The sequence below is a fragment of the Cryptomeria japonica genome, chromosome 11 (assembly GCF_030272615.1).
Source record: "Cryptomeria japonica chromosome 11, Sugi_1.0, whole genome shotgun sequence".
NCBI classification, from domain to species: domain Eukaryota; kingdom Viridiplantae; phylum Streptophyta; class Pinopsida; order Cupressales; family Cupressaceae; genus Cryptomeria; species Cryptomeria japonica.
In genome coordinates this window covers 465571345-465590773 of record NC_081415.1, presented here as the reverse complement: position 1 = coordinate 465590773, position 19429 = coordinate 465571345, and the positions used below count along the sequence as shown (strand labels likewise).

The 19429-nt window shown below is 36.6% G+C and overlaps 1 protein-coding gene across 1 annotated transcript; it reads left to right on the top strand.

Moving 5' to 3' along the window:
- Positions 1–8005: 8005 nt before the first annotated feature.
- LOC131860248 (uncharacterized) lies at positions 8006–8794 on the top strand. Its single transcript, XM_059214631.1, has one exon. It carries the CDS (start codon positions 8006–8008, stop codon positions 8792–8794), a length of 789 nt encoding a protein of 262 aa, XP_059070614.1.
- Positions 8795–19429: the final 10635 nt, after the last annotated feature.

Sequence of the window (19429 nt, the reverse complement as noted above, 5' to 3'; positions counted from 1 at the left end):
TTGGTGTGAATGTTATCTTTTTCATATTTCAACATTAACTCTCCAGGGTTGAACTTTTTAAGTCTAAGCATCAGTTGTTTGAGTCTGCACATTAACTCTTTGAGTCAAAACAACCATTGTTTGAGTTCCAACATCACTATTTTAAACTTCAGAGTTCCTGGTTCAAACTTTAGCTCTTTGGGTCCAGACTTCAACTTCACTTGTTCAAACTTTAGCTCTCCGGGTCCAAATGTCAGCTCTCCTGGTCCAAATGTTAGCTCTCGTGGTCTAAACTATAGCTCTCTTGGTTTGAATGTCAACTTGCTTATGTTTCAACACTAGATCTCCTAGTTTGCACTTGCTAGGTCTAAACATTAGTTGTCTGAGTCTGGAAATCAAATATTTGGGTCAAAACAACAATCTTCTAAGTTCAAACAACCATTTTCTGAGTCTAAATTTAACTATTTGGGACTTTAGAGTCACTGAATTGCAGAATAGCGTTTCTGGTCTCTGTCTCAAAGTTCCTAGTCTATTTGGTAGCATTTCTAGTCTTTGTCTCAAAGTTCTTGGTCTGTCTAATAGCATTTTTGGTCTTTGTCTCAGAGTTCCTGGTCAATTCCTCAACATTTTTGGTATGTTTCTCAACATTTTTAGTCAATATAGCAATGTTTCTGGTCAGTATAGCAGCGTTTGTGGTCATTTTGTCAACATTTCTGGTAAACTACACCAAAATCAAAAAACAAAAACAACCCATTTCTCAGGTAGTCAAACATAGTGATCAGGTTATCTTCTCGGGATACTGAGTCAGGTTATCTTATGACAAAGCAAATTCAAAACTAGGCACACTAAGGTTTTCAAGTATTAATCTCCAACAAGTTCAAGATCCAACATCTCAAAGTGCATCATCACATTTTCTTTGATAAATTGATCTCTCAAACATAGTTTCTCATTAGGATCTATCATCCTTTATCATGAAACTACAACGCTTGATCAAACTAACCTTGTTCTGTATTATAGGATATATTTTTCTTATTTAACTTGGTCATATCAAAACCACAAAATTTGCACTCCAAACTAGGATAAGAAAACTTGCAAACTCGTAAATATTTGAATGACCATTTTGTGTCATCTAAAAAAAAAGGAAGCTTAGTCAGAAAGCAATCTTGAAAAGGAGAAGATTTATCATCAATTGCAAACTCTTATTAAAACATCGTGTATTCTTACACTGCTATTGTCATTATCTACGTGGTCGTGGAAACAAGTTCGATAACAAACCTCTAAGAACGTAGGCCTTGCAATAAAGATCAGGGTTATCCCAATCTCTCAATAGAAGTGGTCGTATCAATTTATCATATTCACCTCAACAATTCATCACTTATTGAGACACATTGTAGAAAATTGAAACCTTGCAAAGCATTCAAAATATGTGTATGCCCATTTTAACTAGGGCTCAGAGACGAAAAATCAAAGAAACAGAATTAGAAACACTTGAAATGGCAGAAGATCACAAGGAAATGGCACAAGGAAATGAAATAGAAGAAGAGATAACTGATCAACACATCAGAGAAATCCAACAAGATCCTAAATTTTATAAATTTGTGGAGAAAATATTGGAGGGCGAAAAAGAAAAATACTTCCTAATTTTCGCAATAATTGGTGCTAAACTTCCCCAAAATTTTGACATAAACAACTTAAGACAAAAGGAAGGATCAAGTGACACTCACAATGACAATGACCAAAATGAGGAAACTCTCAATCGCGGGAAGGATGACACAAGAACTCATGAGGACACACGAAGAGCTAGTGATGACACGAGAAGGACTCGTGATGATACAAGAAGAACTCATGATGATACGAGGAGAAATCATGTCGATGATCCTCTTTCAAATCTCACTCAACAAATACAAACTCTACAACAATAGATTTAGGACATGCAAAATGGAACAAGTGCCAAAAGATATTCTTTAGAAGACATTTGTCCATATCCTTTTGATAGGAGTTTGAACATGGCACCATTTCCACAACATTGTGAGATACTAAAATATGATAAATGCGATGAGAAAACTGATCCACAAGATCACATCAGAGAATTTTGCACAATAAGCATGGAATTCGCTCACAATGAAACATATTTCATGCGGCTATTCCCTAGAAGTTTAAGTGGACAATCGATGGAATGGTTTTCTAAATCACCACCTGGGATTAGATCATTTTAAGAGTTGGTAAACAAATTCATTTCACAATACTCTTACAACATACACCATGAGATAATGATGTTGGATTTGTGCAATATTAAACAAAAGAGTGGAGAGTCTTTCACGACCTTCTTATAGAGATGGAGACGTTTATTCAACAAATATCCTAGACCAATGCCTGATCGTAAAAAGATGGACATATTCATTGATTATCTCACAAGTGAAATGAGTTATAGGCTCAAATTACGATGTCCTCTTAGTTTTGCAAAGATGATTGAAAATGGCCACAAAATTGAGGATGATATGGTTAAGAAAGGAGAATTGAAACTCTATAAATAAGGAAAAAATTCCTCAAACTCCTTCCATAATAACAACAACAACAATAACAATAATGATAAACCAAAATTTTGGACAAGAAACATAAATGTTGTGAATGATGGAGTAGGTGACAATAATGTTAAACCACAACAACCTATTTTCAATCTATCAAGTAGAACACCAGTGAGTAATCGGGACAACAAAACTAAACCAAAATCATTCTTTCTCAATATATGCAGAAAATTTACCAACCTTGGTGAATCGTTGCAATCAGCTTTAAAAACTCTTCTTGCGAACAAATTAATCACATTACTAGAAGCAAGAGATTTTGAGCCCAAACTTAAACCAAGTTGGTGGAATGATAATCATTTATGTGAGTTTCATAGGAACAAAGGGCATCAAACCAATTATTGTCAAAGACTTAAACATGTTATTCAAGATTTAATAGACAATGAGGTCATCACAGTGGATGGGCACAAAACAAATGAATTGCATACGGCCTTCAAAACTCCACTGCCCAATTATGAAAAAGGTGAAACATTAAATACTCAAAATGACAAAGGGAAAGCAAAAGTTAATTATGCTCACGCCTATGATAATGTAGTAAATGGTCAAAGAGAAAATGCCAGCAGAACCAACACATGCCATTTCTCGAAGTAAGGCTAAGGTAACATTCCTTGGTGTGACAAATAAGGCAATATCTAGCTCAAGGCAATATAACATAGTGGATTAGTTGCAGAAAAACCCTGCTTAGATATCAATACTAGAGCTCCTAAAACTCTCACCAACGCATAAGGAAATATTTGAGAAACCTCTAGTTGAAACCACAGTCTCCAAAGATTTGGATGTTGATCAATTCCAAACCATGGGTGGACACATCAGATCCTTTTTGCCTATCATTCACAGAACATGATGATGTGTCATTGCAACATCCCCATAATGCTCCACTACACATTGAAGTGCACGTCAAACGTGTTCTCATAGATGGAGGAGCAGACTTGAATATTTGTGCATTAAGGTTAGTGTGTGCTCTAGGGTTTTCAAAAGAAGCAATGGATCCTAGAAAGAAAATAACCATCGAAGCATATAATGAAGAAGAGCGATCATCTAAAGGAGTAGTGGTATTACCACTCAGCAATAGGACCAATTAAAAGAGATATAGTCTATCAAGTCCTGGACTTGAATCCATCTTATAACATTCTTGTAAGCAGACCATGGATCCATGATATGCAAGCAGTCCCTTCAATATATCACCAATGTGTTAAATTCCCTTATAATGGACAAGAGGTAACAATTTCAGCATATTCAACTCAGTATTGCAGCAATTTGAGGGTAGCTCGGGATGCCACAGTTCCTCATAACAGAGAAGCAAGACCTCTCCTATCTCATCATCCCAAGAAAAATTGTTGACATCAACCTTAGAAAAATTTGATAAGAAGCTAAAATTGAATGTGTAGACGTATAAATCTAACCACTTTCTTAAATAAATATTTCATATTTATTTTAACCCCATTCCTCCTATTAATTAAATCCTATTTAATTAATTTCTTCATTTTCATCTATTTGATTAAATAGATTATTCAATTAATTTAATTAAATTCACCTAAACCTTTTATAGCCTTTAATTAAATAAATCACTTTATTTAATTTATTCCCCTTTCCTCCTTTTAATTAAATTTACATTTAATAAATCCCCTCACTTGTATTTATGCAAGTTGCATCTATTTTGTTTGAAATAAAACATTTTATTTAGATTAAAATTATTTTCCCTCCCCCACTTGCATTTTCCTACATCTCCCACTTGCCTTCTAAACCCCTTCTAGATTCTTCTAATCACTTCCAATTTAGCCTAATTCATCTCCCAATCATTGTCGTGCATTCCTAAGTAAAAGGAAGTCACTTCTCAAAAACTTATAAATCCTTTAATATTAAAGGCTTTATGTCTTCAAGTGGTTAACCTCTAAAGTCTTCCAAACCATTAAAGACTCTTACTTAACCATTTATGGTTAACTCACCTTTGACCTTTGGTTAGAGACTTTCCTCTAACTTAACCATCCTTTTGACTCAAGGGTCTCATCAAGCACTTATGCCTTTGACCATAGTTATCCATTTAACCCTTGCACAAGAGTTTACCCCTTGGGTAAAGGCTTTATCCATTGGATAACCCTAACCTAACCTTAACCCTTACCTCCTAAGGTAACCTTCATGTCTTCTTAGGCATTTAATGTCTCTTGCATCTCCTCTCAAGCAACCTCTTGTTGGCAATTGTCACCATTTCATTGGTGAAAATTGTAAACATGGATTGATTAACTTTCAATCCTAGCCCTTGTTAAGATTATTCAATCTTAACCATCCATTGCCCTATTTTCCCTATAGTTACAGCTCTCATTCTTCATTTTTCATATTTCCCAGTTTTTATGCATCTACATTATATCCTAATTTACTAATCATTTTAGCCTCTCTTTGTTAAAACATCATCATAGCATTTAGAAGCATTTTTCATATCATAGAATATTCATGCTAGGCTAGTATATCATGTTGGGATAATTTTTTAATCTTTTATCATATCCCTATCTTCGTCTTAACTTAATCATCATAGTTTTAACACATCTTATAGATCTTAGAATGCACTCATGCATATAGATCACAATATCACTCATGCTTGGAGTTGTCATTCCTAAGTCATTTGCTCAATGATATGAGAGCAAAACATTGGCTTTGTGGATCTTGTGAGATAGAGAATAATGGGACACCCCTTGGGAAGTTAAACTAGTTCAATTGGTTTATATACTTTCACTAAGAGTCTCATGGGTATGTGGGTCTTTTTTTTATCTCGATTTATTCATTTTGATCATTGCATTTTCCTGCGTACAGAATGATAAGGGAATAGGAGAGTATTTTCTACAAGCTCTACCACTTTCACCAAAATATTATGGGAAACCAAAAAAGTTCACAACCACAACTCCCACAAAAACCTCTTCACATATTTGATGGAACCTTTGTTAGAGCAGGGACATTATCTGAAGAAACTGAGGACAAGGATGTGCTGCAATGGTTATATAAGGATGAAGAAGTTCAACAGAAAATCAATAATGTTAGTATACCCACAGAAAAATATGGAAAAGGATTCAGCATCCTACAGAAAATGGGATACACTGGAATAGGTCCTGTGGGAAAAAGAAAAGAAGGTCTTCTAGAACCCATAGAACCTAGATCTCAAATGGCTAAAGACAAATCAGGCTTGGAGTATGGACAAGTTACTCCAAAAGAAGAAACACGTTCTAGTCAACAAAAAGAGGAGCATGACAGAAGGCAAGAGAAACTTGCAATCCAAAGAGAGGAAACATTTGCTAGAAAACGAGAAGAAGAGAAAAAAAGAAAATAAGAGGAGTTGAAAATTCAAAGGGTGGAAGCAACCGCTAATCAACAACAAAAACAAGAGGACATAAGATCACAAGAAGATAAAATCTCTAGTAGGGCAGAAAAACAAAGACAAGAAACAAATGTAAGGCAAGAAGATCTGATAGCTAGGATAGCAGAAGTAACCATCTGTATAGAAGAAGAAGAAAATGAGAGAAGAAAAGCAGTGGCAAAGAAAACAGAAGAAGCAACCCATAATCTATGTGAGCAAATCTGCAGATTACAAGCTAGTAGTGAAACTGACTCGCATGAGTGGGAGTTTGACACATGTTCTGAAATATCTTTGGAAGAATCTTGTGATACAAAAGATGTATATATTGATCTAGTCCATTTGTATGCGGGCCAAATGTCAGAATATAGGCCACTTGAATGTGAATCACGAACTAACAATTCTAACTTCACTTAGACCAATTGGAGGGCGATCGAGAGAACGTATCCCAAGGAGAGGGATATCCTTAACTCGACTGAAACAACAACAAACTTTGACAATTATGTCATGATTATTGAAGTTTTTGAAATTAACCAATCAAACGATCCTTTACCCTTAATACACCTAGAACTTATTGATTGGGACACCACCGGAATCAATGAAGTTGATACCTTCCCAAACGACCATGCTATAGCCATATATCTCAGTGTCATTGAAACCTTAACACCCAAAAGAGCTTCCACCAGTGAATCTAATAACACATCTTCTAGTCAGGGGGGTGCCAAATATTCTAATCACAAAAGTGAAATTAAAGAATTAAAAAGAGGGTCTAATGCTGAAAATCATTTTGTGGCAACATTAGATCAATCAAAAGAAAAAACAAAGGGCGTATATGAGGATGAAAACCTCCTTGAGGCACCCGAAGATGGAAGATTTGACACCATCTCGGAACATTTTCAAGAGAGATCAACTATCTTGACTGAACCTACAGAAGCAGTCAACATTGGTACTCCTAAAAATCCTGATTCTTCATCCTGCAACATCTTTATCGGAACAAGAGAGAAAAGACTACAATGACTTCTTAAAGAGAAGACAAATCAACTTTGCCTAGTCATACGCAGATATGCCAGGACTAGATCTAGACCTCATCATGAATCACCTCAATGTCACTCCAGGAGCTAAGCCAGTCAAACAAAAACTCAGGAAGATGCATCCTCACATTGCTCTTCTAATCAAAGTATAGTTGAATAAAATATTGGATGTAGGATTCATAAGACCAGTCACATATCCAAACTGGGTGTCAAATATTGTACTTGTATCAAAACCAGATAAGAGTATAAGAGCGTGCACAAACTTCAGGGACCTAAACAAGGCATGCCCAAAGGATGATTTTTCACTACCAAGCATTGACATCATTGTAGATCTTACAACAGGTCATGAAATGTTCTCTTTAATGGATGGTTTCTCAAGGTACAATTAAATCAAGATAGCCCCTGAAGATCAAGAGAAAATAACATTCAAGTGCCCTTGGGGTACTTTTTGTTGGAATGTCATGCCTTTTGGGCTCAGGAATGTCGGGGATACTTATCAGAGAGCTATGACCACCATTTTTCATGATATGATGCATACCTACATGGAAGATTGTGTGGATGATATATTAGGAAAATCACATACCAGAGAAGGACACCTAGAAATTCTAGACAAAATATTTGTCAGGTTAGAGAAATACAAGTTAATATTGAATCCAAAGAAGTGTGCTTTCGGGGTCACATCAGACAAGCTTTTGGGATATATCATATCTGTTTGAGGAATAGAAGTTGATCCAGCAAAGGTAAAAGCTATAATGGAAATGGAATCACTAGAGAACATCAGTAAGTTGCATTATCTACAAGGGAGATTGCAGTCAATAAGAAGGTTCGTAGCATAATTGGTTGATCGTTGTCATCCATTCACTCACTTATTGCACAAGAATGTTCCTTTCAAATGGAATAACAAATGTGAGGAAGCCTTCACTCAAATCAAGGAATATCTGATAACTCCACCAGTACTAGCATCGTTGATTGAAGGAAAACCATTGTTGCTTTACATTTCAGCAACAAAAGTATCACTAGGAGCTATCCTAGCACAACACAACAATGAAGGAAAAGAACAAGCAATCTACTATATGAGCAGAAATCTAGTTGGATATGAGTTGAACTACACAACCGTGGAGAAAAAATGCCTAGCAGTAGTGTTTGCAACCCAAATGTTGAGACATTATATGCTCGCATATTTAGTGAAGTTGATTGCCAAGATCGATCCTCTAAAGTATCGAAAAGCTATAAAAGGACAAGTAAATGCGAATCAACTAGTTGAAGCGCCCCTGCGCGATGATACTCCATTACACATTGAATTTCCTAATGCAAATGTTCTCATCGTCAGCAAGAAGACTTGCGAACTATATTTTGATGGCTCTTGCACACAACATGGATCAGGTGTAGGAATTCTATTCATAACACCTCAGGACAATACTATCCCTAAATCATACGGGTTGAGCTTCCCATATACAAATAATACTGCAAAGTATGAAGCACTAGTCGTTGGTCTCAAGATGGCCATTGAATGGAACATCATAGAGTTGCATATATATGGTGATTCACAACTAGTTATCAACCAGCTAAATGATGAGTACCAAACCAAGGATGATAAACTAATGCCCTACAAGAAGCTAGTTGATGATTTCAAGAAATACTTTGTTGAGATTACTTTTGATCAGATGCCAAGGAATGAAAATAAAGCAACAGATGCCATGGCAACGATAGCATCTCGTTTACAAACTCAAGAGAATCAAGAGTGTTATGAATTCCTGGTAGAAGATCTTTTTTATCCAGCTCATGATCCCTTGACACACAAATCATCTGCAATATATCTGAAACTAATTCCTTATAATATGGCCCAACGTATCTTTACTTGAAAGATAATATCCTTCCCCTAGATCTTTCTCGAAACCATAAATGAAACTTTATCCGCCAATCCGCTCGTTATACCATTATCGCTGATACCCTTTACTGACGAGGTTTGGATAACACTCTCCTCAAGTGCCTCGAACATGATGAATCTGAAAAAGCCTTAAATGAAGTCCATGAAGGTATTTCTGGCACACATTCAAGTGGTCTTATGCTGGCCAAGAAACTCATATGCTTGGGTTATTATTGGCCCACTATGGAAAAAGATTCCTTCACATATGCTAAAAAATGTAAACAATGTCACATTCACGACAATCTAATACATGCACCAGCACAAGAGCTACATCCTTTGGCATGATCATGGTCATTTTCTCAATGGGGTTTGGACTTGGTAGGAAAGATTCACCCTTCATCTTCAAATGGACACAAGTTCATCCTAACTGCCACATAATACTTTACTAAATGGATTGAAGCAGTGTCTTTAACAATAGTGATAGGGAAACAAATAGCTTCTTTTATCCTCAATTATATCATTTGTCGCTACAACATTCCCATCTCCATTATCACTGATAATGGAATACCTTTTAAGAATCAAGATGTGCAAGAACTATGTGAGTGATTCCAAATCCAACATAGATTATCAACACCCTACTATCCTCAAGGGAATGGTTAAGCTGAGGCATCTAACAAAATGATCCTAATTTTTTTTTTTTAAATGGCAATGAAGCTGGTAAGGATTGGCATGTTCAGTTCAATCCCACTCTATGGGCTTATCGCACTAGCATTCGTACACCCATGGGGGCAACTCCATACTGCCTTGTGTACGGGTTAGAAGGAATCCTACCAATTGAAGTATAGATACCTTCTTTATGGGTGTCACTAAAGGGACTCATTCCAGACAAGGAGCAAAGAGTATCTAGGTTGCAAGAACTAGAGTTGCTACAAGAGTGTCGCCAAAATGCTTCTGATCACTTAAAAGCATATCAGCAAAGGATGGCGAGAAGCTACAATCACTGGGTCAAGCCAAGAGTATTTCAGTTGGGAGATCTTGTCTTAAAAGAAAATCCATGTAACCAACAAGATCAAGAAAAAAAGGAAAAATTGAACCAGAAGGCGAGTGGTTTGAAGAACCTGTCAACACCAAAAGGTGAGTGGTTTGAAGAACCTGTCAACACCAGAAGGCGAGTGGTTTGAAGAACCTGTCAACACCAGAAGGCGAGTGGTTTGAAGAACCTATCAACATAATGCATATGAAAAAGTTTTATGTCTAAAAGCAGAAAATCCAAAAATAGTAAAAAAGCAAAAAAAAAAAACCAATGAAAAAGCAAAAAATCCAAAAAACAGTGAAAAGGTAGAAAATCCCAAAATATTGAAAAAGCAGAAAAAATACAAAAACAACGAAAACAGTGAAAAATAAAAAATCAAATATAAGGAAAAATGCAATAAAAACAGATGGTGAAAACCTGGTAACAAGCGCTATCTGTCAGCTAGCTCTTCTATCTATGAGTTCATGCTTTCTTTTTGCATCCATCCATCGCATGTATATATATCCATCATAAAGTCTTTTATACATAATCGAGCAACACCATCTCACCGTGGTTTGGATCATCGTTGTATATCCATAATAAAGTTTGTTTCTAGACTGGGTGCAAAATCCTGAACCTAGCTAGGGGCAAATTTTCGTTGAGCTTAATCAAATAGGCAGGACAATAGTTAGGCAACACTTGTAAAGCGATAACTGAGACACATCCAGTGTTGAACACAAGATCAAATTATAAACCATCAACTATCAAACTCAACATGGAAAACACATATCAATGGATGGTATCTTTTGACTAATGGTTTTAACACTTTAACAACAATGGTTCAACTTTTATATCTTGATTTTCGCTATCATGATTTCTGAGTGACTCAAGGATGTCTTTCACTAGAGGAACAAGGAAGGAACATGATATTTTATTTTGTCTGTACTATTTGTAAATTAATCATTAATATGTGCAAGTTTGTCTCTGGACATGATCATCAGAGTATCATTGAGGACATTTCAGATTGCATATAGGAATGGTTAATACTGCCTGTTTTACGCAAGAAACACTCAAGTCATCTTGGTTCAATTATACCTTGATGCTTGTGCTAACTTGCAATATCAAAACCTAGGAAAGTAGTGCTCAGATCATTGTGGTTCAATTATACCATTGGTGTTTGCACTCACTTCCCACATTTTAAAGGCTCGATGATGATAAAAAGCAATGACCAAATGGTCAGTCCGATCACAACATTGCATTTTATTCGCATTTGCATAGTTAAAGTAGATTATGGGATCACAAGAGCTCGTCTTTTCCAAGGCCAAAAGCTTCAAAACAGGTGTTATCTCTCTTATTAAGCAATTGAGTACATCAAACATTAACAAAAATAATCAATTCATTCATCCTGCATGATAAGTTAGTTCTTTTGATCACATGCAAGCATTGCATAATAAGACATCATCATTGCATTGCATCCACCTCACATAAGTATGTATGGGAAAATCATAAAAAACATCATAAAAATAGAAAGCATGGTACATGCATCACATAGGACATACCCATACATCATGTAAATATTGCATCATCATATGAGAAGCATGCATCCATCATCTAGAATCTATAACCATATAGCAAGTAAAGCATACGTCATGTAAATAGTTGCACGACATTATCATATAGCAAGTAAAATACATCCATAATCTCATAGGTCATATAAAGCAAGTAGAATCGACTACATATCATATCATAAAAAACAATTAATGTCCGATGGACAAAGACATCACAAAAATATCTGAGATACATCACAATAATACATCGCGGGAATCATCAATATCTCATCACAAAAAGGTGTCTACATCAATGTCCCATATCAACATGACCACTAGGACGCAGAGCAAAACTCTATCCCGATGTGATAGGTTTGGTAACACCAACCGATACCCCTATACCTAGGTTCCCACCTAGGGGATGTCTCTGAAGTGGCCCTGTCACTCCTCGGCTCTCAGATTAGCTCTGTCCCGATCTCCTGCTCATTTTGTGAAAATCCTGGAGCCCTTCAATCAGTAAGAACAACAGTGTAGTATAAGGTCCTATAATACTTAGCCTCCTGGATCACCTGACGCATCGTCTTCAAGGTAGCCTTCCCTGAACTAAACCCTCCTGACATTTGTACCTGTGCCTCAAACTGTCGCCACCTATCACTGGCTGCATCTCTCTCTGCCACGAGAGAGGCCATCCGAGTCTCTACCTGGGCAATCTGTGCGTGTGCCTGTGTCTATACCTGGGCCATTTGTGCCTGTGCTAGTACCTACAATTGTGCCATCTGGACCTGTAGTTGGGCTATATGAGAGTCTCTCTGTACCAGTCAACCCTCTAGCTATTGAAACTGATCTTTCAAGTCACTAATCTAAGCCTGTTGTTGATGAGATGACATCCTAGTAAGGATCCACCATGGTACCTCTGCCTGTGTCTACTCAACCTGTGGTACCCCTACTTGTACCTGCTTAACCTAGGGAGCCTTCTACTCTAGGGCTTGCTACCCCTAGTGCATTGGATCTGATCTCCTCTGTTTGACCACCCGGGTCACCCAATCCATAGGTATCTCTCTAACAGGTCTAGAACTGCAAGCTCATGGCGTGCCTGTCAAAACCATTGCCACCGCTCTTCCATCTCCCCCATCATCTTCTCCTCCATCTCCATCTCTACCACCATAATCACATGCATCTCCTCCATATCCATCTCCGTCATCATCTCCACCCCCACCATCCCTCAGCTGTATCGGAGCTCTGTGTCATAGCCTCTCATCATCCTCATTAAAGGTTGGCTCTGGCTCATCAGGATAAGTCAATCTAGGAAACCTGTGTGCAGTAAAATATGCAGCACATTCACCAGTCATCCCATCATCTATGATACTTGGTAAATAGTCCCAATCCTATGGCCCCAATGATTGGTACTCTACGCACTCCTGCTCATATGAAATAGTGGGCCCCCATGTAGACACATCAAGTCTCCTATGCGCATAGTGGGTTGTACCCTGTGGAATCCCCTATATCCTGTCGTACTGTCTCAAGACCCTCGTACAAAGGAATCACTCAATAACATAGGGTGTAGATCCAATTAGGTACCGAGTCAAGAATACATAAGGCTTCTCAACTGCATCCTCTGGCTAGACCTCGCAATCTCTATAAGGTCTCCATATCACAATATCTAGGTCATCTAACACTTGTCGCCAATACTCCAATTTGCCCAGCTTTCACTAGACAATAATGCCTAGACATCCTTGTGCATAAGGCCTACCTATAGGTCTCTCTCTGTCTGCCAATGGTCGTGTAATAGGCAGATGCTCCTAAGCCCATGTCTAGAGAACAATCACCCCTACTGACAATGTGACTAATCTCTGGTACACTACTCATGCAAATCATAATATAGGTGGATCAACATGCAAGATCCCCACGCGAACTGAGTCCCCCGTGTAACCAACTGCTCGAGGAGACAATCCCATCTAATGGACAATCCCTTTGACCTATGATCAGGACAAAGGAAACCCCCGACGAATCCGACAAGCACAGTAGGTAATGTGGCATAACCTAGATCTAACATCTCCTGTCATACAATGTCATATCCGCCAACCTCATCATCGTCAAAAACTTTGTGAAGTGCATCAATAACACCTTGCTCGCTAAGATCATAATATACCAACTCTCCCATCACTGGGATGCATAGTATCTGGTATACGTCCTCGGGAGTAACTGTCATCTCATCGGTTGGTAGGTGGAAGGTATTATGCTCACTATGCCAATGCTCAGCCAATGTTGTCAATAATCCCTGATTAATAAAAGGTCGGGGCATATCAAGAAGGGAAGATAAGCCACACCTATTGATGTGGTCTCGCTCTGCCTGGCTAAGGTAGGGTATCAGCATCCACTTCTTTAGGAAGCGCTCCCAATACTGGAGGATACTAAAGGGCTCCTGCAATCAAATCATATCAACATATCAGTAACTCAATTTATCTATCTATCAATCAATCTATCAGTCAATCTATCAATCTATCTTGCTCAGGTGAGATTTCTATCAAATCTCATTGAGCCCCTATCAGTGACTCTCATCTATCATGAGATCGTAATCAATCCTATCTTACCAAGCACACAAATCAAGATAATCAAAACTGATCATCAATCGTCCTCAATCAAGAGTATCTAAATAAAAATATTTTATCAATTTAATACCGAGCATCAACTTTGGCTTATCTTTACCCTATCGAAATAAAAAATCAACTTGACAACAAATCACCTTTGTCCAAAAACGTGAAAATTGGGGGGCAAGACGCAAGAATTTTATCAAATTTGAACAATTCGCGCCGAGCCAAAAAAAAATTGGTGTGCTCTGGCCTGGCAATACCCGCGATCCACAACGTAGCACCTGTGGGACTATCCACGACGGCCGTAGCTTCGGCGACGTCCATGGCGGTGGCGCTAGCCACAGCGCCGCCCTCCCCCAAAAATCAACCTAAAATTGAACGAAAGAGGGTTTTCTCGGGGTACGTACTGATGGACCATAGGCTGCGGGACACTCATGTTGCTGAACTCGCTCAAATTTGTGTTGATGATAGGGGATCGCCATTTCTTCTCTAGAACAAACTTTTCAACAAACTCAAATGCATAAATGAGGAGTGGTAAAAGTGATTTTCACTTTTTTAACTCAAAGAGGGGCATTCAAGTGCAATTTTTATCTCACTTATTTTTAATCATCTAATCAACTAATCAGTCGGGCAGGGCAGCATTTTCAAATTTCTTATCGGGAAATGAATCAGATTGAATTGGAAAATAACTAATAATCATTAAATCATCAAAAAATCTAAAAAAATCTAAAATTGAAAAAAATTCAAAAAATGCGAAAAATTCAAAATATCGAAAAATTATCCAATTCATCTCCCGAGGGGGCATCCTCATATCAAAATATATCAATCATCATCTGGGGCATCATATCGAATCATATCCACATCAAATCAAAATTTATCATATCGAATCATATCTGCATCAAATCGAAATTTATCGTATCGAAATCATAGCTACATCAAATCAAGAAAATTTTCTTTGAACCAATGCGTCGTCACCCATCGCTTCAAAGAGGGGCAAAATGTATACACCTAAAAATGGTCTAAAGATAATTAATTAAATACGCAGTTATTTAATTAATAACCCTTCCAAATTAATTGAATTTGCAAATAATTTGATTAATTTCCCCATTCATCTACTTATGAATAAATCTAAGGATTTATTCAATAAGTTCATTTCAATAATCCCCTTTGATTAATTAATTTAAATTAATTAATCCTCCCCCCATTTATATAAATTCTTCTAATCCCATAATTAAGATTAACAAATTCAAGTTTGTTTAAATCAATTATCTATTTTCCTAATTATTTGAATTTCTAAATTCAAATTGTGCACATGGCTCCTAACTTCTAACCACCTAGCCTAACCACCCCCTAACCTAACCCATTCTGTATAATCTTGGGTTTAACTAACCCTATCCTATCTTGCACATCCTAACCTCTTTTATTCTAACCTCATGTGTATTGGATATCCCCTCCTCGAGACACATGGCACTTTGGCCACATGTATTCTCCCTTGGACACTTGCCCTCTCATGAGCAAGGTTCCTTGACACTTGTCACCACAAAGATGACATGTGTCCCTCCCTCCAACCTCTTCTCCAACTTCCTCAATCCTAGCCCTTGATATCTTCAGATCAAATCTAGACCTTCGATTCCTACCACCTCAGCTTTGGCCTTGGGAATCCTATAAATACCCCTCATTTGGAGCAATAAATATCCCTTGCATCCTAGATTTTAGCATCATTACTATAAGCATTTTATATCTTAATAATCTAACATAATTGACAATTAGATCAATATTAGCATGTTTAGAATAGCTTTTAGCATGTTAATTTAGTTTCCATTTATCAATCACGTAGCTTAAATCGTCATTTTAGCTAGTCATGCATACAGTCATCTTAGCCTCATACATTTGCATAATCATGAAGTAGATACTCAAGTTTTGAGTTGCCACTTTAGAGGTCATTACTTCACTGAGAGCCAACAAATTCAACACCTTCAAGGTCCTAAAAAATAGAGGAAGATGGGACATCTGAAAGGAGGCCATTGGTTTGCATCTTTTATTTAGTTTTCAATTTGTGCTTCCTAGTTCTTATTGTTGTCTCATCTACGTGCATGTTTATTATAATTAACCCTAATTTTAGCAGCACAATATCTATAAATAAAATTTGTCTACTTTGTGTATAAGAGTGACCTTAAAGACCCAACTAAGAATGGAATTTGTGTTCCTACCAACAAATGAGAATGTTGAAATTGCAAGTCAAGTTAAAAAATGGTAGAATGCATAAGAATTGTTGCTCACCATGCTCAATGATGATAAAAAAACAATCTTAGAGCAAGTAAAATTAGCATAGGAAGGCTCATTGTAGCGACAAGAGCAAGCTTTACCTTAGATGTTTTAACCCATACAAATCCATAGAACACTTACATATTTGAGAACTTAACATTTAAAAAAATCTATAATAGAGCTTGGATGCCCTTGGAAAATAAAACAATTGGTGTAACCAAATTAACAAATGTCAAATCTATCATATGTCAAGTGGTGAGATCAAAATGTGCAAAGACAGTTAATAATCTTTTGTTTTGCTAGCTAAAGACTAATGTAACTTTTAGTTCTTGGAAAATGATTTTTTTTTAAAATATACTACCAACACTATTGCATTCAGTTTTAATTTTCTAGGACAATTTAAATACATGGCCTCGTAAATATCCTTATCATGTTCCAGGTCTTAAATTGAATAATTTGAACCTTTCATGTCCATGAATTTTAGTTCGTTTAATAAACACACAAAAGTAACTAATGAGTTTAGAAATAATTATGGTGCAAGACAATTTGATGGGCTCAAAATACCACATAAGAAGCCTATCAACTAATAATTAATTTAATTTTTAAATCAATGATCTTTAATGTTTTAAAAAATGAGTTAGGGATATTTAAAATTAATAGTTTATAATGTAAATACATGTTGAAAGTTTTGCAAATAGGATAGCAAATAAATGAATACAGTTATTGGAAAAATCTATAGTTGAGTGTCCTTGAGCTAGTGTAACATTAATATGGGTGGTATATAGAAGCTACGGTATTTCACAATATTACCAAGCTGCAATGTGTGTTAAGTAGATAATTTGTGATAATGAAAGATTTGGTTATTATTGGAAAATAATTATAAGGTGTAAGTCAACTAAATTGTCTTGAAATTGAATAATTAAATCATAATAAATCATCACAAAATGTATACACTATAGAAAACACCATGTATATTAAAAACAAAGATATTTAAATACATTTTTTCAGCTACTAATTATCAACGAACATTCCCCGTTAATAGTTAAGAGGTTTTAATCTTAAAATTGATAAGGATTCAACATGCCTTTTAAGTGCAAAAAGCTTAATCAAGTTAGAAAAAAGGAGTAGAAATCCCCTCCTTCAAGTTTCATTAAACTATTTTTTTATGGCGATTTTTGGAAAAATTTAAAAGTGTTGGAGCAAGGATTGTACTTTGTAAGGAGGATGGAAATTTGCTCATAGTGGCTTTTATATTCTAGGTCACAAAAAAAATAATAAGGCAGAGAAAAAAAAATTATAGCCTCATCAATTGATATACGATATCATGAGGTTGAATATGAACATCTTATTGTGATCCATGCACTAAAAAAGGGTTATCGTCTTAAGTGACAACTCAAAATATTTTTAGAGGAAGCTCTCTTTCTTCACAATCAATTCAAGGAAGTAATACTCTCTTATTGTCATAGGTATTCAAATGTAGTTAAAAATTATGTAAAAAGTTATAAGAAGGACCAAGATCACATCATTGCCTTATATATTTGTCTCTCATCTCGTTGGGGAGATCTAAATAAACATTAAAAATTTTAACTTTTGTAAATGTCTCATTTCCTCTGTTGGGTTTGTCTTTCAATATGTCAATGCGATTTATTTATGGTATCAATTGTTAATCAGGGTGTTGTATGTTGTGGGTGGTTTATCAGCTATGTGGTACTAGGCCCTTCACAACCAAGCCTTAAAAGCTCATGATTATCTTAGGAAAGGTCACATTGAAATGAAGTAGCCCATAGCCTTCACACATAAGAGATCAAATGGACCACTAGAAATGACATTTCACAACAAGTCTCAAGAGATTGTCAATCAACCCATAGCAAGATGTCTCCATGCAAATGGGTTGGCTTTCAATATTACTTGCTCATCATATTAACAACAAATAGCGAAAATAATTATTGAGGCTCCAACAAAGTACAAGAGCCCAAGTTTTTGTAGGATAAGATAGGTGACTCCTCAACACCCCCAAGGATCCTTTCTAGATGAAATAACTTCCACAAGAGAGAATGATAATATAACTTGCATAATAATGCATAGATTAAGAATGGTTGAACATGAATACAAATGTGCAATAGGACTTGCATATACAGGCAATGTATGAGGTAGGAGTACATAATTTGTTAGCATGTGTCTTAATCATATGCAATGAAACAACTAACCTTGATATGAATATTAAATACATGATGCAAATATTAAATGCCTAGATAACTAAAAGTAAACAATGAGACATGGCCCCATTACGAGGAACTTCTAGGATGTCACCTAGGATACAAGGAAAAATAACTTAGGATAATGACACTTAACTTAAGACACAGGCGAACAACATATGCCAAAATCACTAATGAAAACAATGGCGCGACAAGGAGACCGACAAGTGGGAATCCCAAATTTCAAATTTGGGAATGGTGGATCTCCTGGGGAAGGTAGATTTCCTGGGGAAGGCAGTATCCCTGGGGTCAGAATTGGCAATCAGGCAAGTGGACAGGTGTCTCAAGGTACAGAAGAGGACAAGGATACAGGTAAATCGGTGGAGGACAAAGATTCCAAAACTGGGGACCCACACGATAGAGGTAAAGGAAAAAAATGGTCTTCACTTTTTTGAGTGAAGCCGCTAGCTAAATCAGGGCTTTCAGAAGTTACAAATATCTCTGATCCAGCTTCTGGGTTGGTTGTTATTTCTATTTCAGACAAATTTGTAGATTTGACTGTCGCTGGTTTAACTATGACTTTAGTTGGTCGATTTGCTGACTTTAGGCCTAACATTGATGTTGTGAGGAATTTCATAAGGAGGAAGTGGGTTTTAAAAGGTCAAGTGGATGTGGCAGCGCTGCCCAGGGGTTTTTTTTTCCTTTGCTTTTAACTCTGAAGAAGATATGAACAAGGCTCTATTTGAAGGTACATGGATGTTCGGCAAGTCAACTTTGGCTCTTCTAAAATGGGTCCCTAACTTGTCCCTTGATGAATCCTTCTTTGTATCGACGCTTGTCTGGACATGCCTACCGGGTCTCCGCTGGAATTCTAGAACGAGGAAGTCTTTAAGGGTACTGCGAACTCTTTTGGAGAACTTCTTTCGATTGACCCAATGACGACTACTAAATCAAGGTTAGTCTTTGCTTGCATCTATGTAAATGTTAATCAAATGACGGATATGCCCCAATCAATTGAGA